Raw genomic sequence first — 27,537 nt, forward strand, 5'->3', positions numbered from 1 at the left:
GTCATGTATTGAAGGAGACACATTGCTCGCACAGAGGCTGAAATTACTGTACAAATAAAAAAACGTATTGTACATCTGGCAACACTAAAGCCTCAGCTCTTCTTCTAATGGCGGGTTGCAACCACGACTTTTAAAGGCGTATACCGTCATTTACTATATCGGAGTCCGCAACATGAACGATTCAACCTACGTGACATGTATTTTTAATAATAATAATTATTATTATATAATATAAAATTTTATTGTATTGTTGTATTAAAAAATAACATTATACAGCACTGGACTATGTCATCGATGAGGAAGCTCAAGGAAAAACTCAGAATGAAAGTAAACAGTGTATGATTAGCAGTTGGCACAGAAAGTGAAACTTAAGCCTCTCTTCCTGGGAAGTGAAAGTTAAGTTAGTGTGAGCTGGTGTGAATGAGAACAATCCATCTGTTGTGTTTTTCCCCAGTATTTTTCCATGAGTCATATCTCAGTGTTGCACAACTCTGATTGTGTTAGATGTGTGCGTGTATGAGTGTGTGTATTGTAAAGGGCTCTATGAGAAGCAGTTAGACTGACAATGCAATGAGCTATTAGACGGTATAATGTCTAACAATATAATCCGTTTTCTACTGTATACTGGTTATTCTCATTAGGGTTGCGGGTATACTGGAGCCTATGTAACTCGCCCTGTTTCGCACTGCCCACACCGGGGCTTGAACACAGGACCTTCGTAATAGGAGGCGAGGGCGCTGACCACGCGACTAAAAGCCCGGACTGTCGGCCGCGTGTTCAGCGCAGCTCTTGAGGCAGAGAGAGTGAGGTTTACCAACGTACACTCGCACAACCTCACAGGCTGGCATCCATTACACTCACCCCCTCAAACCTCACTCCCATCCGAGTCACGGCACCAATGTAACCCGCCCTGTTTCGCACTGCCCGCACCGGGGCTTGACACAAGACCTTCGTAATGGGAGGCGAAGGTGCTGACCACGCGACTAAAAGCCCGGACTGTCGGCCGCGTGTTCAGCGCAGCTCTTGAGGCAGAGAGAGTGAGGTTTACCAACGTACACTCGCACAGCCTCACAGGCTGGCATCCATTACACTCACCCCCTCAAACCTCACTCCCATCCGCGTCACGGCACCAATGTAACCCGCCCTGTTTCGCACTGCCCGCACCGGGGCTTGACACAAGACCTTCGTAATGGGAGGCGAAGGTGCTGACCACGCGACTAAAAGCCCGGACTGTCGGCCGCGTGTTCAGCACAGCTCTTGAGGCAGAGAGAGTGAGGTTTACCAACATACACTCGCACAGCCTCACAGGCTGGCATCCGTTACACTCACCCCCTCAAACCTCACTCCCATCCGGGTCACGGCACCAATGTAACCCGCGCTGTTTCGCACTGCCCGCACCGGGGCTTGAACATATAGAACATATAGGCAAACAGCCATTCACACTCACATTCATTTATACCTATGGACAATTTAGAGCCACCAATTAACCTAACATGCATGCTTTTGGGATGTGGGAGGGAAAAATCCACCTGGGGAAAATCCACACACACACTCGGAGAACATGCAAACTCCACACAGAAATGCCAAAACAGAGATTTTAACCCAAATTTTCCCAGTCTCCTAACTGTGTGACCAACATGCTAACCACTAGGCCACCATGCAGCCTCCTTTCCTTAAAGGGACAATATGCAATCCCTACAAATACATTTTTTTTAAATAAAAAATACAAGGATATAAGGTATATATACAGTATAAGGTACCATATAAACTAGCAGTAAGTGCTTATCACTGCTGTGGTGACAAATACTTTATTTACATTTTTGTTCTTCTCATACTCTGAAGACCACATTCATGAGTGAACCGCTGGACGTGGGACTCAAGTTGGGAACCACACCTCGCTTCGTAGCCATTGTAAATTTCTATCCAAGTCTAAAGTAGATAGAGCTTCAGAGTTGAGGTTAGTTCAGTCTGCAAGTTTGTACCAGAGGTTTGCAAAGCTATCATTAATGTCTACACTTTCGTGCCCCCAAACTGAAGAGAAGTGGAAGGAGGCTGCTGAAGGTTTTAGATCAGATGGAACTACCACGACTGTTTGGTGTATGTGGACAACAAGCATGTTGCTATGAAGAAGCCATCCTAAACTGGACGATTCCACTACATTTAGAAGGGCTTACACAGCATTGTATTCATGTCTGGATATAAATTCTTGTATGTTGATGTTGGGGTAGGGGGTGCTGCTTCAGATGGAGGAACATAGAAAACCTGTACTTTGCATGAAGCTGTCGAAGACAACCAAGTTGGCCTGCCTGGGTCGGCCCCACTCCCTAATGATGACAAGCCTGTGCCATATTATTTCGCAACCGATGAAATCAACCAAGTTCTGATGTGTACATACTGTATATACATACAGGTATGTATATTACACACACACGCACACACATACACAGACAGTGGTGTAAAAAAGTGTTTACCACCTTCCTGATTTCTTATTTTTTTTGCATGTTTGACACACTTAAATGTTTCAGATCAACAAACAAATTTTAATTTTATTAGTCAATGACAGGCGGTCTAGATACACATGGTGGTCTAGTGGTTAGCATGTCACAGTCAGGAGATCGGAAAGACTTGGGTTCGAATCTCCGTTGGGCATTTCTGTGTGGGGTTTGCATGTTCTCCCTGTGTTCTCCCCATGAAAACCCACATGCGTGCATGGGCTTTCTCCGGTCCTCCCACATTCCAAAAACATGCATGTTAGGTTAACTGGCAACTCTAAATTGTCCATAGGTATGAATGTGAGTGTGAATGGTTGTTTGTCTATATGTGCCCTGCGATTGGCTGGCGACCAGTCCAGGGTGTACCCCGCCTCTCGCCCAAAGTTAGCTGGGATAGACTCCCAGCTAACAGGCATGTCCCGCGACCCTAGTGAGGATAAGCGGCATACAAAATCGATGGACAATGCTTAACGATAACAGATTGGCTTGTTAGCCAGGCTGAGGGCTAACAGAGCGACTTTTCAGCCTCTCGTCTTGGCTCAAGTTTACAATTTAATAAAATAAAACTGACATTGTCAAAACCTTCTTTTTCCTGTTTTTATTGCGTTTAAATGGTGGAAGCAGCACATCAATGAGATGCGTTACACACTCACAATGATGTCACACGTTATACAGTATGTGGTGATGCTGTTAGAAAGTCTGTTATCCAAGTCCAAGTTTATTTAAAGTCCTGCAGCTTCATGTCCTGCTGTTGTCACCAGCACACTTGTGATTGTTAACCTGATATTTATAAGAGAATCTTTCACCACACACACTACAGCTGAACACTTTCTCACCAGTGTGTATTCTCATGTGCCTTACAAGAGGTGTTCGGTCACAAAAGCTTTTGTTGCAGAATGAACAGGAAAAAGGGTTTTCTCCGGTGTGTAATCTCATATGTCTTTTTAAATCTTGAGTTCGTACAAAACCCATACCACACACTGAACAGGAAAAAGGTTTCTCTCCTGTGTGTATTCTCATGTGTCTTTTTAAATCTTGATTTCGTGCAAAACCTGTACCACAAACTGAACAGGGAAAAGGTTTCTCTCCAGTGTGTATTCTTGAGTGCGTTTTCAATTTATCTCTTCGTTCAAAGCCTACACCACACACTGAACAGGAAAAAGGTTTCTCTCCGGTGTGTGTTCTTGTGTGTATTGTCAAATGTACCTTCTGAGAGTACCTTTTACCACAAACTGAACAGACGTATGGTTTCTCTCCTGTGTGAGTCCTCATGTGTATTTTCAGATTACTATGGCATTTAAAGGTTTTGTTACATTGAGAGCATTTCCGGTGTGTGTTGTCAGTGTCACATGTCACATCAGCTTTAGAGTCTTCATCATCAGTGTCAGGAGAGTGTGACATTGTATCGTCACTTTCTGATAGTGGAGCTAAGATGTTGTCCGCTTGTCGTCTTCCACAGTGGTCTCCCTCAGCTTCTGTTCTTGTGTGTTGAGTTGAGCTGCTGCTTGGAGGCGCCACCTCTCGCTTCTCCTCAGTATGACCTTCGTCTTCCTCATCTTCACTCTTTACAGGAACACGAATCACTAGAAACTCCTCCAGCTCTTCAAGATGTTCTCCCTCCCGACTGATGCTGTGATCCTGCGCTTCCATTTTAATGCAGGGCGGCTGGGGCTCCTCCTGCGCCATACAGGAGCTCCACTCATGCTTCTCTGCTTCTTCACTGACATCTGCAGACAAACAAGAAGACAAACACATGCTTTAGAAAAGTAAAGTTTTGTTCCGTCACATGAGGTATTGTCCTGCACCAGCACATGTTCTGACAACCATCAGGTCATGTTTGTAAAGAAGAAGAATTGCTTGACCTGAGACCTGTACTACAAAGCAAGTTGAACTTATCCAGGATCTCTTCTTTGTTTTCTGTCTTAACCATGCCAAATATTGAAGATGTGGGACAAGCGGTACAACAAAACTGGGTAACAACTCGATTAGTCAAATCAGGATTGTCAAGTCTTGTCATGAGTGCGTTCACGTAAAAGGGGTGGTGTGAGTAGCAGGTGACTAATCACAAACAGACAACACAACGGCTTACTTCACATGGGAAGAACAAGCTATTATATTAAAAAAACTGCTTGCAATGGATAGGCGGCTACTGAGAGGGCGCTAACTTTCGACTGTTGTGCAAGCACCATATCCCGCCCTCTTCCTGCTCCGAGCATGCAAACCATGCCCCGCGCAACACATGCACAGCCATGTTGTTTAGATATTTGCGCTATCACAAGAGCAAAAAATATTTGTGTTAAAGTAAAAGTTATGCTAAAAAAATACAAAATATCAAATACTGATCCAAAAAATGTAGGATTATTATTTTAGTGTGAATCACAATATGGATGGGAACTATGGCGCTTGGTGGAGGTCTGCGCTCTAGTTACAAGTGCTTCTCTAGTTAATTATTTTCATCTTAATTTTTTTAGGATTTTTTTAAAAATTAGAAATTAGAGGGCTGGATTATTCATGTGAAAGAACTGCAGCAGGCCCGTGCGCTGCCAGTTGCGCATGTCTGGTCTCAAATAAAGCATCACTAGTCCATAACGGCAGCACTACAGTGAGCATTTTGGCCAAATAGGATGACTACTGTTTTGCTTTCATTTCGATGTACAAAGCTCACAGCCAACCAGGCTTTTATCATCTAAAGACGATTTAAAACATCTTTTAATGGGTTGTCTGTTGTCTGTTGTTTTAATGGGTTTTAATGGGTTCCCTTTAAAGTGGCACATACATTTGTGCATTATTGGTGTACAAAGGGTATGATATGTAGGATTTTTAAAAATATGTTCCATTGGCAGTACGTCCAATTAAATGAGAATGGGTCCAAGAAAAGAACCCTGGGGGCCACCGCAGGACAAGGGGGCACAATGGGAAGCAGGTCTGAAAAGATCATTAGAAATATAGGACCTGAACCAATTTAGGACTGTGCATCAACACACCCTGTTAAATGATGAGTTCATCTGACTTATTCTTTGCAGGCATTCTGATTTTCTACACTACCTCTGTTACAAATACCTGGAATGTTCTGCTGTTGCTTGTCATTTCTTCTTGATTTACACTGTTCCAGGCAGAAACTGTTCACTTATCTTGCCAGTTATATCCTCTCTTATCGCCTTCTTCTTACACCCCTGCCATTCTTCATCTTCTTTCATTTTCACACCCAACTATATTACTTTCAGTTCTTGACAACGCTCATCCACTCAGTAAAATTCTGCCATGGGTCCTTTTCATGTCAAATATAAAGCTAGTGAACAAGTGAGAGGAAGACTGAAACAAACCTGCTCTGTGCACCACAACTTGCTTCTTGTAAAAGGCGTCCAGTATTTGACGCTGTCGCTCGTTCTCGTCTTTTGCTCGCAAAAGTTCATCCTCGTACTCTGCTATCGTTCTTTCTAACACTACAAATATTTCTTCAGCAGCCGCAGTAAGCCGCTGATTCACCAACGCTCTCAGCATTTGTACTTTAAACATTTTCACACAATCGCAACATTCACATTTGACCTCTGCTTAGCGACGTGCTAACGTCTTGATCTCTGTTGAGCAGCTAGCATGCTAAGCTAGCCTGAGAAGCTTCAAAGTTCACTGAGACGAGTTTATTCTAAAAAGAATTAACGCGGACTGAAAGACGACACTGCCCGCTAACCTGCTAACACTTTTCATTTCCTTACTACTTCCGGTATGCATAAACAGTACATTCTAATGGAGTACTGCCTCCCTCAGGTGTGGAGTTGTCATTAAACCCTATTTTTTAAAATACTTTTTATCTGTACCTGTACTTTTTGACTATTTTTATAAAAAACAACCAGCAGCTCCGAGTCTCCTTATAAGTAAGCGTTACTCTCCGTAAATTAAAAAAAACAACGTTTTACTTGATTACATCTTCACACTTGTACACTAATACATTTCAGTAGAACTTGTAAAAGTAACACATGAATACAACATTTTAACACTACATTTATTTACTAACACCAATAGACTGGCTTCCTAGCCGTGCTAAGGGCTAACAGAGCAGCTGTTCAGCCTCTCATCTCAGCTCAAGTGTGCATTTCATTGAAATAAAACTGACATACAGTAACTTTTTCAATTTTTATTGCATTTAAAAAGTAGAAGCATATTAACAGGATTGTGCTAGACACACAACAATGCTGTCACATGTTATGCTGTTAGAAGTCCTGACAATTTAATTAAAGCCCTGCAGCTTCATTTCCTGTGACTGCTCTCACCAGCACACTTGTGATTGTTAACCTGGTACTTATAAGAGAATCTTTCTTCACACACACCGCAACTGAACACTTTCTCGCCGGTGTGTATTCTCATGTGTCTTTTTAAATCTTGATTTCGTACAAAACCTACACCACACACTGAGCAGGAAAAAGGCTTCTCTCCGGTGTGTATTCTTGTGTGTATTTTCAGCTCATCCCTTCGTACAAAGCCAATACCACACACTGAACATGAAAAAGGTTTCTCTCCGGTGTGTGTTCTTGTGTGTATTGTCAAATGTACCTTCTGAGAGTACCTTTTACCACAAACTGAACAGACGTATGGTTTCTCTCCTGTGTGAGTCCTCATGTGTATTTTCAGATTACTATGGTAATTAAAGGTTTTGTTACATTGAGAGCATTTCCAATGTGTGTTGTCAGTGTCACATGTCATATCAGCTTTAGAGTCTTCTTCGTCAGTGTCAGGAGAGTGTGACGTTGTGTCATCACTATCTGATAGTGGAGCTAAGATGTCGTCCGATCTGCCAAAGTGGTCTCCATCAGCTTCTGTTATGTGTTGAGTTGAGCTGCTGCTTGGAGGCTCCACTTCTTTTTTCTCCTCATCATCTTCACTCTTTACAGGGACACAAATCAATAGAAACTCCTCCAGCTCTTCAAGATGTTCTCCCTTCTGACTGACGCTGTGATCCTCCTCTTCCTCTTTAATGCGTAGGGGCTGGGGCTCCTCTTGCTCCATCCAGGAACTCCACTCTTGCTTCTCAGAGGGAAGATCTTCTTCACTGACATCTGCAGGACATGAGACGACAAACACATGCTTTAGAAAAGTCAAGCTTTGCTCCTTCACATGAGGCATTGTCCCGCACCAGAATATATTCTGACAATGTCTCTAAGGATCCCATAGGTCACTATGTTGACATTTACTCTTGGCCAAGTCATGTTTGGAAATGAGAATTGGTCATGAAACATTTTATCCTGGTGGTGTCAGGTGAATGTGGGCGCAAACGCAAATGAAATACAAAAATATTTCAAATGGCAAGTTGCATCATCCGAGTACAATGCTTGAAGTGTGTCTCTGGTAGTTGTTGGGTTGTATTATCATTAAAACACACTTATAGGACATAACCATTGATGTAGCTCACAGAACTAATTCCTCTTGCTGAGGAGCTGACAGCAATAATGAGGGACGACAAATGGAAGGGATATGAGATTCTTCATTTCAATTGTATTTCTAGGAAAAACAACAAATAATTGGTATGTGGAATACAAAAAAAACTTGGGAGTACTATAGTTTGTCCTTTCTGGACACTATAAGCGCACTGTTTCACTTTGTAAACATACGATCTCAGAAGCTGGCAGCAATAACCCAGTTGTTCCAACGACATTCTAGAGCACGTGCCATGGAGGGCCGAGACACTGCAGGTTTTCTCTCCAACTAGTTTCTCTAGCAGTTGATTAAATTAATGAGCCGCTTCTCTCAAATTGAAGGTGGTGTTGATCATTAAAATCACCTGTTTTAGTGACCAGCTGGTAAGAAACTCTCTCGGCTCTCCGTGGCACAAGTTTGACATCCCTGTTCTAGAGCTTTTCTCACAAAAGTCACAGAAAATCGAAAGTGTTTTGCCTGATCCCCACAAATCCTTGCTCATAACGATCAGCGCCGATCTCCTCAGTCAATGAATGATGATGGCATTTTTCGTAGTAATGCATATCCGGAGTTAATCTTCCCAAGTATCCTGGATAAGTATAAAAATCTGCTTTGTAGTAATGACCTAAATAAAGGTAAAAAAAAAATACACATTTGGGTCGAATGCAGCCTTTTAAAAGGCATGTAAAACACCTTAATTAGATGACGTTTGGGTAAACAAAGCCGTCATCCGATGGTTTGCTAGTGGACAGTAGTAATTACAATCCACCAAGCGCAATGCGCAGATTATGCTTTTGCCCGCGTTTATCCTTTTGTGTTCAAAATAACATGGGGGAAATTTTTTTCTAAATGGATTTGGATGAAATTTTCAAGAATTGTCAGAAATGGGATATGGAAGAACTGATTACATTTTGGGGGTGATCCGGATCACCGTCTGGATCCAGTAATTTTTTAAAGGATTCTTTAACATTTCTAGAAGGACCGTTTTCTCCAGGTACTCTGGTTTCCTCCCACATTCCAAAAACATGCATGTTACGTTAATTGGTGACTCTAAATTGTCCATAGGTATGAATGTGAGTGTGAGTGGTTGTTTGTCTATATGTGCCCTGCAACTGGCTGGTGACCAGTGAGGATGAGGATAAGCAGCATAGAAAATTGGTGGATGGTTTACTGTATATCTCATACTGCATGTGGCTTTTTTTTTTTTTTTTTTTTACCCTGTTCACTTACTGTATACAACAGTGGTTCCCAAACTTTTTAAAGTGGCGTACCCCTTCTGACATTTGACTTGAAGCCATGCACCCCCTACTGCTGTACACTTAAAAAACAAACCATTTTTACATTTCATTAAATTGAAATAATAAACATGATTCTTCTTTCGGCTTTTCCCTTCAGGGGTCGCCACAGCAAATCAATTGCCTCCATCTAACCCTGTCTTCTGCATCCTCTTCTCTCACACCAACTACCTTCATGTCCTCTTTCACTACATCCATAAACCTCCTCTTTGGTCTTCCTCTAGGCCTTCTGCCTGGCAGTTCCAAACTCAGCATCCTTCTACGTATATATTCCCTATCTCTCCTCTGGACATGTCCAAACCATCTCAGTCTGGCCTCTCTGACTTTAAATATTAAATATGATTAATTAGTTAATTAATTTCATAGTAAGTAATACTGGTACAAAAATGTGTATTGTGCATGGTCAAATTTTGATACAAGTTTTACATTAGCACAGATAGATAAGTTGTGAACTTCTCTTGAAGGTGAATAAAGTATCCAAGTATTTGTCAAACATATGTTTTATTTCAGCCGGATGTTCGGATCCTTCCCTTTGAATGGGTTGAACTTGAGCTTCACTTTTGCCCCCTTGCAATCGCTATGATTTAAATCTGCATATTAATTTGATACAACAAACATGATAAAGCAGTATCCAAAGTACAAAAATACATACAAGCAGTGATAAAACCTCATTTTCAGGGGATTCTCCACTCTCTCATTCTGACACGCACATACTGTATACTGACAGGTTTTCACAGCGCCGGGATTGGAACACTGATATAAATTAAACCTTCAACATAATCATCAAACGTACTTACTTATTCATATCTCACACAGAGCAATGAAGAACTTCATGCCGTGTCTCCTACCTTCTTTCTGCTATGACAATGCGCTCTGTGCTATGAGGCGTTCAGGTACGGTCGTAATTGTGTTAGGCGCTAATTGTTTTTCATTTTTATTCATATGCCCCCAAAGACAATTGGTGTACCCTACATTGGGAACCTAGGGTATACAGCAACCGCTTTGTCTCCTCTTTCTTCCTGTTGCTTCTTCTTGCAGCCTGTCATTCACCTTCTTTCATTTTCACACCCAACTAAATTATTTCAGTTCTTGACAAAGCTCATCCATTGAGTAAAGATACTCCATGTGATCAAATATAAAGTTAGTCAACATGCGCGAGCAAGAGTGAAACAAACCTGCTCTGTGTAACAGAACGTCTTGCTTCTTGAAAAAGGCGTCCAGTAGTTGACGCTGTCGCTCGTTCTCGTCTTTTCTTCGAGAAAGTTCCTCCTCGTACTCTGCTATCGTTCTTTCTAACACTATAAATATTTCTTCAACCACCGCAGTTAGCCGCTGATTCACCAACGCTCTCAGCATTTGTACTTTACACATTTTCACACAATCATAACACCCTAGACTCACACTTGAGCTCAGCGATGTGTTGATAATTTACGCGTCTCTTGTTCATCAGCTAGCAAGCTAAATTAGCCTGAGAAGCTTCAAAGTTAACTATGACGAGTTTATCCTGACATGCACAACGAATAAGGTACAGCTTGTTATACGACAGACAAAAATACAAACATAGAAATGAAAGAAATAACGCGAATTTACTACCCGCTATCCTTCCAACCCTTTACCTTGCCTTGTTTACTACTTCCGGTAATACATAGCCAGTAAATTATAGTACATTTGCCTCCCTCAGGTGTGGAGTGTCATTACACACTATGTAAACTTCTAAATTGTTTCTAAAATTTGTCCCTGTGCTTTTTTCTATTTTTTGTTTTTGAAAAAATTGAAAAAATACCATCTCCGATTCTCTCCTTAGAAGTAACCATTACTCTATGTGCATTTTAAACATAAAACGCTTACTTGTAACATTAAAATAAATAAATAAAATGGCAGTAAAGATAAGAATTAAACTTTCTACATCTATGTTTAAATAAATGTATATGTTTATACACGCACATACACATACACACACACACACTAACAACAGCATCAAGGAGTTAATCTGAGTTAATCCGAAGGGTGGCACTGTGGCAGCACTGCAACATCAACCCTTGCCAAATTACCATTAGAAGCTCGGAGACGAACAGCGCACGCAATTGTTGTACACTGCGCATGCGTCAGCAACCTTGCCGGCCGGAAGCTGACATCAGTGTTGTTTTGGCGTTTGACAGCCACGTGATCCTGTCGTCATCGCTGAAGAGCTGGCAACATGGCGGCGAATTTTGCTCCAAAGGTAAAACAAATCTAGGTTCACGCCGTAGTAACTTTTTCCCAGGAAGATCTTGTCTTTGGGCGTTTATTCGCTGGAAAGAGGCCGTCTTTGTAGCTCTGCGGGCCGCCTCACAGCATCAACCCCGCGGGTACAGGAGTGTGCTGTTAGCAGTTTGCTAGCTGGCTAATTTGAAGCTTAGAAGCTTCATATTGTGTTAAAAAAGCTAAACTCCAAGCGATGGCCAAGTGAATCTTCCTAAAGCATTAAAACTGTCCAATCAAATATGTCTAGAAATATAGCATTCCTCTTAATATTGATATTGTTATAATGTAAAAAATTATTCATTATTTGAGTCATAAAAATACATGCTAGAGACGCCTGTTGTGGTGTTCTGTGACGCCACACAGAACTTTGTTTATATCAAAGTCGCTGTGTTAAGCAAACACAATATTGCATGCAGCTGCTATTTTTTTTGTATTAAAAGTTGCTGTGTTAAACAAACACAATATTGCATACAACTGCTACATGTTTGTGAAGCAGAGTGCAGGGAAAGTGCTTTGAATTTCCATATTTTATTGAACAAGGGTAATATGGCGGGATCTACAGATTTAATGTGATTGTGGGGTAGGAAGGGTCAGGGGGGTTACCTGTTCCAGTTGTCTTTACTTTATTATTGATGCTATCGACAGTACATGGTTTAAGATGGGACATGGTTTAAGAGAGGACACAGTGATGTAGGATTAGGACAGTTACACTACAATAGCACCATATGGGATGTTTTTGGACGACCTTGGGAGTATACTGCAAAGTGAGTTTAGTGGGTTAGCGAGGTGTGTTGAGTCTAAAGTTGGGCTTGCCTGTACAATGAAGGTGGCTCTCTTTCAAAGCGCCTGTATCACCATGGTAACTTAAGCTAAACTCATAACCTGGTTATCCACACTTTCAACTTAAAATCGGCAATGAAAGCGCAGCTGTTTCACTTAGTTACTTATTCGGAGATGACTTCACCATTTATTGTGAACCCGGTGGATGTGGGAGCAAGAATAATTCGGGCAGCACCACGACAGGAGTGGCTACTTTGAGATCACACTCATTCGCTAGCATTGCCTCATTAAATTCTCTATCGAGAGATTGAGTTTTAGCCGAGGGAATGCGCTACATTTGCTCACTTTTTGAGCTGAGCATCAGGAATAAAATGCAATATGAAATAATAGGCACAGTTTATGTTAGCAGATGTATATGTCACAGTAGTCATTGCGTGAGTAGTCAGTCTGTTAGTGTTCTTATTTTACAGTATTTACTGGAGGAATAAGCGCTCTGAGGCATCAATAAACGGTAACAAAACTCTTCTCTATTCTAATAAGAAAAAACTTGTCACAGAAAAAAAATCGCCACAAAACACCTCAACACTGCCACCTAGTGGTCAACGCAAGCTACATTCTATTGCCATAAAATATGAAAACAATATAGACCTATTCAAAGACATATTCAAAGACATGTTCATGTCTTTATTTTTTTTAATTAGTAAGTGTTAATATGTCAATTGCGCAATGTTGAGCATTCATACATGAAAAGACTTGTAGGGTATACAGTAGTTTGTATAATAATCACTGTTAACTTGCAAATTTACACGCACAGCATTATTCTGCCAGCAGTCCTCCCTTGCTCTTTTGGCAGCGACAGTGTTGCTTTTGTTGTTTTTTGTTGTTTTGTGTTGTTTTTTCCGAACCGGACTTGACAAAGCTGAAAATCACCGTCGCAGTACCGTCTAACTCTGTTTGGGGAATTCAGTTTTTGTTGAGCTGCATCTTGAGCACAAAACATGGATTTGTTGCGGCACTTACGCCGTATACCCCCCGGGGAGAGAGAAACAACAACAACCGACAAGGACAATAACAGCAACAAATCATCTTTTATGTAATTAACCTATATTTGTTGACATTAAGATTTTGTGTCAGGTTCTCTTTGAGCACGACGGAGTTTTCATCCATCCAAGCGGTGACGAAATCGTCGTGGAGCAAGATGTTCTCGTTTGTGGCTCACTTCAACTTGTCGAGAAGGTGAAAAAACAAAGTCAAATGATTGCTGGTTATTGTTTTGCATTTGTCATTCATGGTGGTTTAGACAAAAATTACAGCTTTTAAAATGAGCTGATTAAGTGCTTTTTTTCTGGAAAGTTGTAAGGTCACTGACAGTACCTGTGTCCTTGTCAGGACGGTGATGTCATGATGGAGTTCACGCCTCTGGAAGATTCTGTGGACCCCTCACATATCTTGTGTGCTGCTAAGGTGTGTGTGTGTGTGTGTGTGTGTGTGTGTGCGCACCCACAAAATATTGCAATGTATTTTATCGTTACCTCACAATATCAATGCGCCAACATCATTGATACCTTTGTGATCTTTGTGGGGAACAAAGTCTCCTTTACTTTAATATTTAATTAATGTCATTAATTTATTAAATAGGAGACTGGTGACTTCCGCATAAATGTTTTCAAATGTTAATTGTTGACATACAATATAACCGTGGAAAAGAGAGATTTGCATTTTGTAATTTTTATGACATACTCAGCGGACTATTTATTTTTTCTCCCCTTTTTAAATCGAGACATTGTTTCACCATACTATCAAATAATATATATATTATGTATTGTAGCTGATTTTTGCTGACCCTGACTCTCTACAAAGACTAATTCTGTTACCTCGTTACAAAAACTTGTTTATCTTAATTCTGTGCAGTGGTTGAACAGAGTCGCCTTAAAAATTAGTTCAGCAGACTCAATACAAAGACTCATTCAGATGACTCTGTGTAAAGGTTCGACTGACTGATGGTAGGGACTAATTGAACAGACTCTACCTGCCATAGACGTTAAGTGACTTCCTATAACGAGTGAGCCAGGACAAAGGATAGCAGAGTGTGTCAAAGCGGAGTCAGGAGGGGAGCCAATCAATGAGTCTTTCTTTGCCCTGGCAGGACTCTAGTTCAGTCATGGAGTGGGTTCAGTGTGGCGGCCAGCATCAAGGAGAGCGAGGACAGCAGCTGTTGGAGAGTCAGCTGAGCTACGAGACCGAGTGGGACTTGGTTAACTCTGCGTCCTTCAAGAAGAAGTCCTGCACCAACGGTGAGGGTGCTTTGAAGATCAGCAGTGTTTTTGTTTTCAGTGCACCACAGCTGAAGTGTTTCCTCCAGGGTCTGTGATTGGCGGAAACGAGCGGAGCAGGTGGTTCTTCTCAGTCAGCCTCAGTCAGCTGGGTACAGTCACAATCCAGGAGGATCACGCTGGGCCCACACTGATCTTCACACTAAAGGAGTCTTCCTCCCTGCCGCCTTTGCACTTCCATCAGGGCGGCAGCAGGGAGCTTCTGGACAGCCTGAGGAGAGTCGCCACGCTCAGCGAGTGAGTAGAGAACTACAACCAACTCTGTGATTTGAAACAAGAAGATGCTAGCAATGGTAACCAGGCAACGTCCACCCGTCCACGATCCGGATGGCCCATAAAATCTTCCTTAGCCACACTGAAACGCATCATTTATATGCTAATTGTGTTCCTTTTGAAGCAAATATCAGCCAAGCCACGTCTTATTAAACTTCTTATCTTCCGCCGCGACAGGAAATTGCCACCGGCCTCGGATATGAGCTCCAAACCAAGATTGATTAACCCTTTCTGCCATTAGGTGACCTTCAGCATCTCAGAGAAAGTCGTTGATCTCAGAAAAAACATGGAAAAACATCTTCTACTGGATTAATCTTTTTTAAATTTTTTTTTTCCAAAGTCAGCATGGATACAGTTATTAGCATGCTAGCCAACCTTATAGGTGGGGCAAACGTAACTCTTTGACAACATGGGTATTTACTAACAAGTATCTTGCACAACACAACAGCAACATAACCAATGTTGTAATAGCCATCTGGAGCTAACTGCGCAGTCAGCATTAATGCGTTTATTGTAGAAAACAGTACAAGTGTAACATGCATGACTTTCACACCAACAGCCCAGTTGCCGAGTCAACATTTTTCAAGTAGAGCAGAATAGTAGAGGTTGATAAAGCTACTGGATGTTGGCCACCAATAAAATCATAGCTAATGCAGCTACTGCCATCTTGTGGAGTTAATAAAAAGGACATCAGGAGGTTGCTTACAGCCACAGATGTTAATACCACTACTGCTGCTCGTCCAGGTCTCCAGAGGATGAGTCGCGTCTGCTGATCAGCACTCCAAACAAGATTCTGTCGCAGTCCTTTGAAAACCTCCTGGATGACAACAACTATGGCCTGGTCCATGTAAGAGTTTGTAAGGTCATGTGATGGAAGGCGTGCGGGTAGCGGAGGTCACGTGCACTAACCTGACTCGGCTGCCCTGTGTGTAGCAGAAGTTCCGCAAGGACCCTTACGTGACCACGCTGGACCGCTTCTCCAAGGTCACCAACTACATTTTTGATGCCTTCCGAGGGACGGAGGAGCAGCATCAGCGGCCCCCAGAGGAAGTGGCCCATCTCCTGGGGGAAGTCATCCCGGGACTGGAGATCAACCAGCAGGAGGAGCCAGGTTTTGAGGTCATCACCAGGGTAAGTGCATGGCAGAACCACGACAGTCCCTCTGAATTGGGTCAATGACTGTAGGTATGGACTTCCAGGTGGACTTGGGGATGAGGCCACAGGTAACAAGGAGTGAGCCGCTATCTCCAGACTCTTGGAGTCAGCATCAGGACCAGGAGGGTCGCATGATCCACATCAGCAGGCTGAAAGAGTCCATCTTCAAGGGGGCAAGTTGGACTTCCTTGTTCTTATAGTGTGTGTGAGCACTTCAGCTGTGGTTCCGCTTCTCAAGTGTACTGCCTCCCTGCAGGGACTGTGTCACGCTGTCAGGAAAGAAGCCTGGAAGTTTCTCTTGGGATACTTTCCCTGGAACAGCACGCTGGAGCAGAGGAAGAGTCTACAGAGAAGCAAAACGTAAAACACTCCCAATGAATCCTAATCATAGCAAATAGTCATAACCAAGTGAAGTATTTTAGCATTTGTCCTAAAAGTGTGTGCCTGTCCTCACAGGGATGAATATTTCCGTATGAAGCTACAGTGGAAGTCCGTCAGCGAGGAACAGGAGAAGAGGAATTCACGACTTCGAGACTACAGGAGTCTGATCGGTCAGGAACATTTTGCTCTAGCTAGCTGATTTATTAGTGTTAGCTGCTAGCATTAGCTTCATGGTCTGTGCTGCTTGTAGAGAAAGATGTCAACCGAACAGACAGAACCAATCGATTCTTCGAGGGCATGGATACACCAGGCTTGGTCCTCCTGCACGACATCCTCATGACGTACTGCATGTATGACTTCGACTTGGGTGAGACTCCACCTTGTTTTCCTTCAAGTCCCCTTCCTTATGTGCATGCTATGACGTGTGTGTGCGCACATGTGCACGTGTGTAGGTTATGTGCAGGGCATGAGCGACCTGCTGTCGCCAATCGTTTTTGTCATGGAGAACGAGGTGGATGCTTTCTGGTGTTTTGTCTCCTTCATGGACCACATGGTGAGCCCTCTCGTTATTAGTGAGTTGGTCTCAGGTCTGGTTCTGATCCGTGTTTTTCATCCCATGAAGCACCAGAACTTTGAGGAGCAGATGCAGGGAATGAAGACTCAGCTGATCCAGCTCAGTACTCTACTCAGACTACTGGACCCGTCCTTCTGGAGCTACCTTGGTACCAGCGCCTTCTGATGATAGTTCTGGCAGCCTTTTTGTGGTCCTGGCCTTTGACTTGTGTGTGTACTCTGCCCCCCAGAGTCTCAGGATTCTGGTTATCTTTACTTCTGCTTCCGCTGGCTGTTGATCCGCTTCAAGAGAGAGTTCAGCTTCCAGGATATTCTCCGACTCTGGGAGGTCAGTCCAGGCTGAAAACTGGGTTGAGAAGCAGGTGGACCCACATGATGTGTATTTGTGTGGTCTGCAGGTGATGTGGACTGGATTGCCCTGTCAGAACTTCCACCTTCTGCTTTGCTGCGCCATCTTGGACTCGGAGAAGGCGAAAATCATAGAGGAGAACTACGGCTTCAATGAAATCCTCAAAGTGAGCCTCTTTTTTTTTTTTTTTTTTCCCCCTACCCCCCGTCCCCAACACTCCAGATAGCTGACTATTTGTCTGATGTCATCATGGCAGCACGTCAACGAACTCTCTATGAAGCTGGATGTAGAAGAAATCCTGCAGAAGGCAGAAAGCATCTGTCTGCAGATCAACAAGTGTCAGGTAATACGATGTTTTTGTCGCCCCACGGTGTAATTGGAACTTGTGGCGCTCCCTGCAGGTTGTGGTCAGAAAGCTTTAGAAGTCATGATAGCGTACATTTAATACAGATATCCTTAGCGTCTTGATGCTGTTGTAGCTCTCCCTTGAGCATGTGGCTTGCAATTCAGAAAAACAGAAATTCTTTTTTAGTTTTAGATGGTGTTGACAGTGTATTGGGCTCATTGTCCTCATACTGCTAAGCACCAAAAAAAAACCTTGGTCTGTTTCTTAATGGCTCTTTTAAACGTTTGTAAACAGGTGAGTGCTGTGGTCCAATCTAGCATTTTCCACTTGAGACAGTTAGCTAAGGTGAAACCTTACCTTCCCACTGACGTCTTACTCGCTTGTTCATTACTTGCCGATTGGACTACGGCAAGTCTTGGTTTTGTGGTCTGGACCTTACCTCAATACATTGTCTCCAGCTGGTTCAAAACGCAGCTGCCTACATGTTAACTGGTACTAAGAGACGGGAACCCCGGTCGTGGCGTTCTTGTATTGTTAATTACATGATCCAGTTTAAAAAAAAAAATTTTAATCGCTGAATTATCCAGGTCCTTCTTATTTGTCTGACTTGTTGTCTGTTTCTGCTAGAACAATGAGGTCCAGTTCACAGTTGCTTTTAGCCGCTCCAAGATCTAAACTTAAATCTTGGAGCGATAGGGCTTTTTCTGTTGCAGGTTGTATACTTTGGGATACCCTGCCCCTAAACATTAGATTTGCACAAACACGGGAGCACCTTAAATCCTTATTGAAGTCTTACCTTTATGGACTGGCTTTTAACACAGGTTAACCTGGGCATTGTATGGACTGATTTATTAGCGTTATTATTTTTCTTTATTGTCTTACTGTGGTTTTTAATTGTATTTTTTTTTATCGTTGTGTATTTTTATTGTGTAGTTTTGGTGTTTTATTGGCTGTTGTACAGCACTTTGGGCAGTTGAACCTTTGGAAGTGTGGTATATAAATACATTTGACCTTGACATCTCTACCAAACCGCTAGGGGCAGTGTTTCCTGAGCGGAAGCAACCACAGTAGTCGTGAACAACAATGGCGATTAAAGCATTTTTATTGTACACGTTGCTCTGAAACCACTCATCTTTCTATCATATTCATATAACTGCTCATATTTGTGTATTGCATATTTATTTAGACGCTCTTGAATTTGCGCCATTGTTTCTTTTGTTTTGGCGGACTTTTTAGCGGTTTCGCGGGAGGGGAAAAAACAGATATGATACTAAAAAAAAGACGACCAGTCACAGCTCTGCAGTCTACGTGGCCGTTTAATTTTTTGGAGGTGCAGGTTTGGAGGGAGAGGAACCAGCGCTGTGATGCAATGGCATATTAAAAAAAAAAAAAGCACGTGCAACCCAGTGGGGGTGCATCTCTTGACAAATGCTCACCCTTTTGTATTTTTTCATGTGACTGCTTCCGTGTGTGTCCTCAGGGCCTCCCTGAATCTGTCGTCACCATCCTGTCGTTAGACACGGAAACCCGCGGCGTCTCTGACTCGACTGACTTGGGGTCATCGACGGCAGCCGTCGTCAGGACGACGCATCGAGACGACCACACATGCGCCACCAACGGACATTTGAGAGCGATTGACTCTCAGCATCGCAAAGTTGCCTTCATGTCGTAGCGAGCGTATCCTTTCAGATTATTTTTGTACCACGTGAACTTTTGTCCTCTGCGTGGCGCTGGATGGGAAGAAGTAGGTGGGACAGGAAGTAGGCGGACGGCGGCACCACCAATACCATACACACTCACACACGTGTTGACAACATGGACACGTTGCTTGTGACGTCAGAAGAGGAACTTTTTTTCTAAGCACGCTGGTCGTTGTGGCTAAAACGTATCAGATGTAAACATCTATCCTCAGCAACATTAAAACATTTTGTTCTACAGTCCTCTGCTCCTCTTTTTTTTGTTCTTGCTCTTAGCAAGATGTATCATTCTGCATTATGCATATCCCGGTCAGGGATTATAGCAGCACCTCCAAGAGACACATGCATCAATATCCATGCTAGGTTTGAAGAATAATGGTTAGCATGTTGCTGTTCTGTTTGCTTATCTAATTTATGCAACATGTTAGCATTTGTATGAGAACAAATGAAGTGTGCATCCACCTATTTGAAGTAAGACTCCCAATGTAATGCTGATATTTATGTCAGCATGACCTGTCGTGTGGACACCTTTTGGTGGTCCGGACGATGCTGGATGCAGCTGGCTATCAGTGCATCGCTTCATAAGGAGTCAGCAGGAGCACATCAGAGAGGCGTCTCTTTCATTTCCTGACTGACAGGAAATTGCAGCGGGCGAGCGCTCGCCAGCGTTATCACCCAAGTTTGTGTTACGCACAAGCACACAAAGGTGGAAAACAAAGACAATCTTCAAACTGTGTACAATTGAATACAACATCAAAGAATTCACAAAAAATATGTCATATGTCAAATATGTCACAAAATGTATCATTAACATTTTACTATTACGTCATAACCACATCTGCTTATATCAAAGGAATATGACGATTGATTTTTCTCCTCCTCCCTTAGGCCCTCCCCCGCCTGTGTCACTATTTAAGCACCGGCAGGCAGTACCGGCGTGCTGAAAGCGGCAAGACATCAGAGGTGTGTATTTGGCGAGCAAGGTGTCACCAGACCTGTCATACTGGACCAGTCCTGGTACTCGTACACCCACTGGTTCCCCATGGCGTCCTCTCACGTGATGAAGGACGACCAGGAACCACTCCCCAGGATGCAGCCCGCCATGATGATGTTCTCCAGCAAGTACTGGAGCCGCCGCGGCCTCTCCTTCGACTCGGCCATGCTGGACCAACGACCGCCTCTGCGCCACACAGGCGGACAGATGGTGACGTTCACCTTCATCCATCTCCACCCTCATCTTTTTCATCTTGTGACTTATTTAAGTGCGGCTTTGGTCATGTGACACTGGTATTCCTGTGTGTGTCTGTGCAGTCACGGCGCCCATCCTTCAGTCCCATCAGTGAGACTTGTGCAGGGCCGAGTCAGGCAGTGGTGTTCTCGCTGAAGAACGAGGTCGGTTGTCTGGTCCGAGCTCTGCGACTCTTCCAGGTGAAACCTCGCCGTCATCTCTTAGGTCGGCTGACACGTGTCACGTGACTCTCATCCCGTTTTCCCCTCCTTTGCAGGAGAAGCGGGTCAACCTGAACCACATCGAGTCACGCCCATCCAAACGTGTGACCAACGAGGTGGAGATCTTTGCGGACTGCAGCTGCAGCAAGAAGGACTTCAACGAGCTGCTGGAGCTCCTCAAAGATCACGTCAACATCCTGTCCTTCAACACGCCCGCTCATGTGTGGGCTGCCCAGGCGGGTGAGCTCACCTCCGACATCAGGCGTCCCCGATTAGACAACATCCTCATTTAGGTCATCATCCTCACGTCCTGAATGTCATCCTCCACATGTTATGTTGTCAACCGCATGTTATCATGTTCTCAACATCCAAGTTATAATATCATCTTCATGTTATCATATCATTGTCATGTGTCATCTCATCTTCTTATTTTCATGTTTTCACCATATTATCCTTGAGTTATCATGCCATCCTCATGTTACCATCTTGTCACCCTTTGTTGTGAGCGCATAGTCATTCTCATTTGCCATCCTGGTGTCATCACTATGTTATCATCTCATGCTCATGTTATCACCATGTTGTTGATCATGTCATCATTTTGTATCTTCTCATCTTGCTATCTGTATGACATACAGATAGTATGTCATCATTTTGTCATCCCTGTGATATCATCATGCCCTCATCCTCATGCAATCGTCTCATGCCTGTGCTGACATTTCATTCTCACGTTATCATCAGCATGTTGTTGATCATATCATTTTGTGTCATCTCATCTTGCTATCCGTATGCCATCTCGTCATCCTCGTGATATCATGTCCTCATCCTGATGCAATCGTCTCATCCTCATGTTGTCATCATATGATCATCCCATGTTATTGTGTCATCCCCATGTTGTTACCATCATATAGACATCATGTTGTCATCCCGTCCTCAGGCTACTATAACGTCCTTATACGTATGCAATTATCTCATCCTCATGTTATCATATCATCCCATGTAGTTGTGTCATCGTGATGTCGTTACATCATATAATCATGATGCTGTGCCATTCCATTCTCATGTTGTCATAGCATCATCCTTCTGTGCCTCATCCTTGTGTTATCAAAGAATCGTCATGTTGTGTCATCTCATCCTCATGTTATCATATGATCACACCATGTTATTGTGTCATCCCCATGTTGCTACCATCATATAGACATCATGTGTCATCCAATCTTCATACTATCACTTCCTTATCCTTATGGAATGATCTCATCCTCATGTTATCATATCATCGTCCCATGTAGTTGTCATCGTGATGTCGTTACCTTCATATAATCATGATGCTGTCATTCCATTCTCATGTTGTCATAGCATCATCCTTCTGTTACCAAAGAATGGTCATGCTGTGTCATCTCATCCTCATGTTATCATATTCCCATGTCATTGTGTCATCCTCATGTTAGCATATCATCATTGTCTTATCATATACTCATGTTGTGTCATCTCATCCTCATGTTATCATATTCCCATGTCATTGTGTCATCCTCATGTTAGCATATCATCGTTTTATCATATAATCATGTTGCGTCATCTCATCCTCATGTTGTCATATCATCATTCCCATGTCATCATTGTGTCATCCTCTTGTTAGCATATCATCCTCGTGTTTGTTTATCAAATCATCATCCCCATGTTGTCATCACATAATCATGTTGTGTCATCTCATCCTCATGTTATCATATCCTTGTCCTTGTGTTATCATGTCATCCTCGTGCTATCATGGTGTCATGTACATGTCAGAGACAAAGGTGGTGTGTTTGTGTTGATGCTAGATGATGAGGAAGTTCCATGGTTCCCCATGAAGATCTCTGAGCTAGATCAGTGTTCCCACAGAGTGTTGATGTATGGATCCGAGCTGGACGCTGACCACCCGGTAGGCTGTTTGTTTCTATGTTAAGGATAATGGTGGAGCAACGACGCCCACTGTGAGTGTGTTTAATGTTCTTTTGCTTTGTGCTCTTAGGGCTTCAGAGATGAACTTTACCGCCAGCGTAGGAAGTATTTTGTGGAGGTGGCCATGAAGTACAAGTTGTAAGCTTTCCTCCTACACATTCATCCAGCATGGAAAATCTCTCTTCTCTAAAGCGGGCTCATTATTTGTAGCGGTCAGCCCATCCCTCGCATTGAGTACACTCCAGAGGAGGTACGCACATGGGGCGTGGTCTTCAGGGAGCTCAACAAGCTGTACCCCACTCACGCCTGCCGAGAGTACCTGAAGAACCTCCCCCTGCTCAGCCAGCACTGCGGCTACCGGGAGGACAACATTCCTCAGCTGGAAGACGTCTCACTTTTCCTCAGAGGTCTCCCTCTTGTCTCACCCCCAGTTTGACCTCCCCCAGATGTGTGACCCCCGGTGATATCACCCCAGTCACATGACCTTCCAGTTGTCACCTTGTCACGTGACCTCCAGTCATGTCACCCCAAATCATTCCACTTCCTGTTATGTCATGTGTCTTCTCAGTTATTTCACCTTCGGTCATGTCATATGCCACCCTGCCGTTATGTCACCTCCAGTCATGTCCTCCATTCACATCACCCCAGTTTTATCCCCTCCAGTCATGTGACTTCCATTCATTTAACCTCCAGTTTTGTGTCAGTCACATCACCGCCAGTAATGTCAACCTAGTCTCATGATCTTTGAGTTAGGTCACATCCAGTCGTACGACTTCCAGCCATATCATGTACAATGACCCCCAGTTAGGTCACCTCTAGCCATGTCACCCCCAGTCAGTAAAAATTCGACCATGTTTGTTGTGTTTCAGAGAGGTCCGGTTTCACTGTGCGACCCGTTGCCGGCTACCTGTCACCTCGGGACTTCCTTGCAGGTTTGGCCTATCGAGTCTTCAACTGTACCCAGTATGTCCGTCACAGCACCGACCCGCTCTACACTCCCGAACCGTGAGCCCGATACCCAAACCACTTTACGACTGATCAAGCAGTGATGTTTTTCTTTGGTGCTCCTGTCTTTCAGGGACACGTGTCACGAGCTCCTGGGTCATGTTCCTCTGCTGGCTGATCCCAAGTTTGCTCAGTTCTCCCAGGAGATCGGTCTGGCGTCTCTGGGAGCTTCTGATGAGGATGTGCAGAAGCTGGCCACAGTGAGTGTGGATGCACAGCAACAGTCCACACAGTGTGTCTTTGTGGTGACGTGTGTGTGTGTGTCTTGTCAGTGTTACTTCTTCACCATCGAGTTTGGCCTCTGCAAACAAGAAGGTCGGCTGAGAGCGTACGGCGCCGGATTGCTATCATCTATTGGAGAACTGAGGGTACCACACACACGCAAACAGAGTGTAAAATCTGTGTTCTACTAGTGATGTGCAGTCACGGGAGGCTGAGCCTCACCTGTCATGATGAAAAATACAAAAACTAATAATGATTGATAAATATTAATATTTGTCCATTGAACTGTATTATAAATGTATTTTGTGTATACTTCTAATTGTTTTTTGTAACATGTTCTTAAGAAAATATCACAGAATTTGCATATGTCCTGATCGAATGCAGTGAAGAAACCTCAGGTGAGGCCACTGTGAGCGTGGCTCCTTTGCTTGGTGCGCAAGCCCCGTCTGAGTGGGCTCATGGCACCTGCCAGTTTGTGTTTGTCAGCATGTTGCCAATAATATAATGTTGCAGAAACATTTGTTATACACCATGACTTTCTACAGCCTGTGTCACGTCTTTAATGTAAGTGTGAAGTCAGTATTCTTGCTAATTGGACAATAAAATACATGGAAATGCCATACGGGACTCACTTGCAGTTCTGCTGCATCCTGAAGGAGTGGTGGTGTGCGTGAGCTTTAAGGTGCTCCTCACTGATGTCCTTCCACAGAGGAAAAAAATCAAATGCATTCAATATATATTTATGCTCTGTTGAATGAATGAGTGAATTTTTTTGTCAAGACGGAGGATTACATAACCAAACTCACCAGGTGGTGATCAGACTTTTACAACAAAGTGTCAGGACTTCTCCTGGAGAACGAAAGGCTGCATGTACTTTGTATATAAATAAAAGCTAAGAACGCAAATGCATCTAATAAGTGTCAGAAAACATTTTGTAAACATTTTTAACCAAAGTGAATGATTCTCCACTTTTTTTTTTTGGTTATCCTCTTAATGAGCAACCCGTATTAACATAAAAAGTCAGTGCCTCACCAGCCATGAGCCTCACCGCACGTCACTGAATTCTACACCGCTGGTCCCCAAACTTTTTCAGCCCACAGACTGACTCGTGTTCCCACAAACCTCTGGCGGACCGTACTGCGGTAATCTAAAATAAAATGTGTGTAAAATGTACTGTATATTATTTTTCAAATAAAATCATTGCTAAAATGTGTATACATTTACAATAAATCAATAAATTGTATACAGTTATTTACAAAACTTTTTTTTTAAATAATTTTTTCTTTTTATTTTAATAATTGCTTCTAAAAGTTTTCCTGCCTGCTGGTGGGAGACCTGTGTTCTACACAACATGTTCTAGTTCTTCTTCATTTGCGTTGTTTTTTTCCCCCCAGCATGCTTTGTCAGAGAAGGCCTGTGTGAAGACCTTTGACCCCAAGACCACCTGCAGCCAGGAGTGTCTCATCACGACCTTCCAGGACGTTTACTTTGTCTCCGAGAGCTTTGAGGAGGCCAAACAGAAGATGCGGTAAACTTCTCACTAAACTTGCTCATTACTTAACACATGCGCACATACATACAGTATTTAGGAGGGGTGAGATTAAAAAGTGAAGATATTTCTCGTTTAAGAGAAAAACTGTCTCGTGAGAACAAAGCAGCCAGATGCAGACTGTGCCATGGCATCACTACTGTGAATGATAATACACGTAATATGGAAGTGGCAGGATTGGAACCGCACATGAAGTGGTTCACGCACAATATAAACCTTGCAGTCCAAGCTGCACTTGGGTTTTCCCCGTGTCACTCGTTTGCTCGGGTGATTGTGATGTGAGATGCTTTTTTTTTTTTTTTATTGAGTGGTGTTCAGGTCCAAGTAGAAGCTGTAGAAATTCCACACTTGATCAAACAGGCAATATTAGCTTTGTCTCTCTCAGTAGCATGGGAACTGTAGTTGTTTTAGTGTAAACATAAAGCTAATCTGCTGCAATCTATTTTACATTTGTTTTCTTTATATGAGTACACATCGTAGTAGCAGCTGCAATTGTTTTCATTAACAAACAACATAAAAAAAGAAACAATAAAATGCATCATGCTTAGGTCATGCATGCAACGTTATAAAACATTTCACAATGCACCTGCATTGTTTTGTGACTCAGATAAATACAAAGTTTATTTGTCCAGTTCTTTATTTTGTTGTTGTTTTCTTAAACGTAATGTTAAAATATTGTCTCGTCTCATTCTTGTGAACCCAATATCCTGTATCATCTGGTCTGGTCTCATGAGCTCCGTGTATCATGACACCTCTAGTATTTAGTCAGTATTACAACTACACATGCTCATTACTATAATTACTTATCTTATACTACTAATACTACTACAGTACTACTACTGATGACTATTTATTTGCTTACCACTCATTTACCTGCACATGACTACACATGATCATTACTACTTATCTTATTATCTACCTACTACTTTTTCTCCCACATTCAAAAACATGCATGTTAGGTTAATTGGCGACTCTAAATTGTCCGTAGGTATGAATGTGAGTGTGAATGGTTGTTTGTCTATATGTGCCCTGCGATTGACTGGCGACCAGTCCAGGGTGTACCCCGCCTGTCGCCCGAAGTCAGCTGGGATAGGCTCCAGCATACCCCCGTGACCCTAATGAGGAGAAGCGGTATAGAAAATGGATGGATGGATACTACTACAGACAACACATGCTTATTTATACTTATTTACCCGGTACTACTAACTACTACCCATGCTTATGATTACTTATTTACTTAGTACTCATTTATCTACCAGTAGTACTTCTAAAACACATCATTATTACTACTTATTTAACACATGCTTATTACTACTTACCTGGTACTACACATGCGTATTACTACTAATTTACATACTAGTACTACTACTACAACACAGTCTTACTGCTGCTTTTACTCAACCTTTGCTACTTATTTACCTATTACTATCACAACACATGCTTACTGCTACTTACTTACCGTACATGGCCACGCATTATGGTTGCGCTGCTTGTTTTTTTGCGCAGGGAGTTTGCCAAGACCATCAAGCGTCCGTTCTCGGTGTACTACAACCCGTACACTCAGAGCGTGGACCTCCTCAAAGACACCAGGAGCATCGAAAACGTGGTGCAGGACCTTCGCAGCGACCTCACCACTGTGTGCGACGCTCTGGGCAAGATGAACACCTATATGGGCATCTGAATTGACGCTTCTGCTTCTTCAGCTCATCTCTCACCTGATGAAGATCACGTCCACAGCATTGACAAGAGCAACATACCTACATGTATATCAACATCCATTAAATGTGTCACAATCTCTAAACAACAGTGCGTTCTTAACACCCACCACATTCTGGAACATTCCCATCAGCCAGTCGATCTATCTGAATAGCAGATATTCATAATTACGGCCTTACTGACATAAAGGCTTTAGAGGATTTGACGTCTTACATTTGAACTGCTGTGCAATTTAGTATCAGATTCGAAATATTTTTTAACAGGGATTTTTCAAAAAAGTTATGGGATACAAGACAATGTTTGCGTTTCACCTGCAACACTGAGGACGTAATGG

General features: G+C 42.9%; 4 protein-coding genes across 5 annotated transcripts; 2 read left to right on the top strand and 2 right to left on the bottom strand.

Annotated features, from left to right (window-relative positions):
* Positions 1 to 3,075: 3,075 nt before the first annotated feature.
* Positions 3,076 to 6,194, bottom strand: LOC129181563 (zinc finger protein 79-like). The gene is made up of 2 exons (XM_054776917.1): positions 5,816 to 6,194; positions 3,076 to 4,219 (listed from the first exon to the last, which is right to left on the bottom strand). Exons 1-2 carry the CDS (start codon positions 6,006 to 6,008, stop codon positions 3,231 to 3,233), a joined length of 1,182 nt encoding a protein of 393 aa, XP_054632892.1. The 5' UTR covers positions 6,009 to 6,194; the 3' UTR covers positions 3,076 to 3,230.
* A 466-nt stretch (positions 6,195 to 6,660) lies between these two features.
* Positions 6,661 to 10,833, bottom strand: LOC129181480 (zinc finger protein 8-like). Its single transcript, XM_054776744.1, has 2 exons — positions 10,372 to 10,833; positions 6,661 to 7,543 (listed from the first exon to the last, which is right to left on the bottom strand). The coding sequence occupies exons 1-2, from the start codon at positions 10,565 to 10,567 to the stop codon at positions 6,738 to 6,740; spliced, it is 1,002 nt and encodes a 333-aa protein (XP_054632719.1). The 5' UTR covers positions 10,568 to 10,833; the 3' UTR covers positions 6,661 to 6,737.
* Positions 10,834 to 11,269: 436 nt separating this feature from the next.
* tbc1d15 (TBC1 domain family, member 15) lies at positions 11,270 to 19,558 on the top strand. Of its 2 annotated transcripts, none has more exons than XM_054776649.1 (17): positions 11,270 to 11,417; positions 13,355 to 13,456; positions 13,610 to 13,684; positions 14,367 to 14,514; positions 14,583 to 14,790; positions 15,571 to 15,673; positions 15,760 to 15,957; positions 16,026 to 16,154; positions 16,238 to 16,341; positions 16,438 to 16,532; positions 16,613 to 16,729; positions 16,815 to 16,915; positions 16,985 to 17,084; positions 17,166 to 17,263; positions 17,334 to 17,450; positions 17,541 to 17,627; positions 19,111 to 19,558. In XM_054776649.1, the coding sequence occupies exons 1-17, from the start codon at positions 11,394 to 11,396 to the stop codon at positions 19,300 to 19,302; spliced, it is 1,998 nt and encodes a 665-aa protein (XP_054632624.1). In that variant the 5' UTR covers positions 11,270 to 11,393; the 3' UTR covers positions 19,303 to 19,558. The 2 variants fall into 2 exon arrangements, with proteins under 2 accessions (XP_054632624.1, XP_054632625.1); XM_054776650.1 differs by having other exon boundaries at positions 15,763 to 15,957.
* A 410-nt stretch (positions 19,559 to 19,968) lies between these two features.
* On the top strand, positions 19,969 to 27,450 carry tph2 (tryptophan hydroxylase 2 (tryptophan 5-monooxygenase)). The gene is made up of 11 exons (XM_054776651.1): positions 19,969 to 20,531; positions 20,639 to 20,755; positions 20,833 to 21,016; positions 22,591 to 22,691; positions 22,782 to 22,849; positions 22,922 to 23,118; positions 23,581 to 23,716; positions 23,790 to 23,916; positions 23,989 to 24,084; positions 25,333 to 25,466; positions 26,994 to 27,450. The coding sequence occupies exons 1-11, from the start codon at positions 20,370 to 20,372 to the stop codon at positions 27,166 to 27,168; spliced, it is 1,497 nt and encodes a 498-aa protein (XP_054632626.1). The 5' UTR covers positions 19,969 to 20,369; the 3' UTR covers positions 27,169 to 27,450.
* The last annotated feature ends 87 nt before the right edge of the window (positions 27,451 to 27,537 follow it).

The sequence above is a fragment of the Dunckerocampus dactyliophorus genome, chromosome 5 (genome assembly GCF_027744805.1).
Source record: "Dunckerocampus dactyliophorus isolate RoL2022-P2 chromosome 5, RoL_Ddac_1.1, whole genome shotgun sequence".
Classification (NCBI taxonomy): Eukaryota; Metazoa; Chordata; class Actinopteri; order Syngnathiformes; family Syngnathidae; genus Dunckerocampus; species Dunckerocampus dactyliophorus.

Coding starts and splice junctions, on each gene's coding strand:
- LOC129181563 (XM_054776917.1), bottom strand. CDS start 6,008: ATGTTTAAAGTACAAATGCTGAGAGCGTTGGTGAATCAGCGGCTTACT. Junction 4,220..5,815: donor AGTTGTGGTGCACAGAGCAG/GTTTGTTTCAGT, acceptor GTTTGTCTGCAG/ATGTCAGTGAAGAAGCAGAG.
- LOC129181480 (XM_054776744.1), bottom strand. CDS start 10,567: ATGTGTAAAGTACAAATGCTGAGAGCGTTGGTGAATCAGCGGCTAACT. Junction 7,544..10,371: donor CGTTCTGTTACACAGAGCAG/GTTTGTTTCACT, acceptor CATGTCCTGCAG/ATGTCAGTGAAGAAGATCTT.
- tbc1d15 (XM_054776649.1), top strand. CDS start 11,394: ATGGCGGCGAATTTTGCTCCAAAG. Junction 16,730..16,814: donor CATGTATGACTTCGACTTGG/GTGAGACTCCAC, acceptor GCACGTGTGTAG/GTTATGTGCAGGGCATGAGC. Junction 17,085..17,165: donor GTCCTTCTGGAGCTACCTTG/GTACCAGCGCCT, acceptor TCTGCCCCCCAG/AGTCTCAGGATTCTGGTTAT.
- tph2 (XM_054776651.1), top strand. CDS start 20,370: ATGGCGTCCTCTCACGTGATGAAGGACGACCAGGAACCACTCCCCAGG. Junction 21,017..22,590: donor TGTGTGGGCTGCCCAGGCGG/GTGAGCTCACCT, acceptor TGTTGATGCTAG/ATGATGAGGAAGTTCCATGG. Junction 22,692..22,781: donor AGCTGGACGCTGACCACCCG/GTAGGCTGTTTG, acceptor TTGTGCTCTTAG/GGCTTCAGAGATGAACTTTA.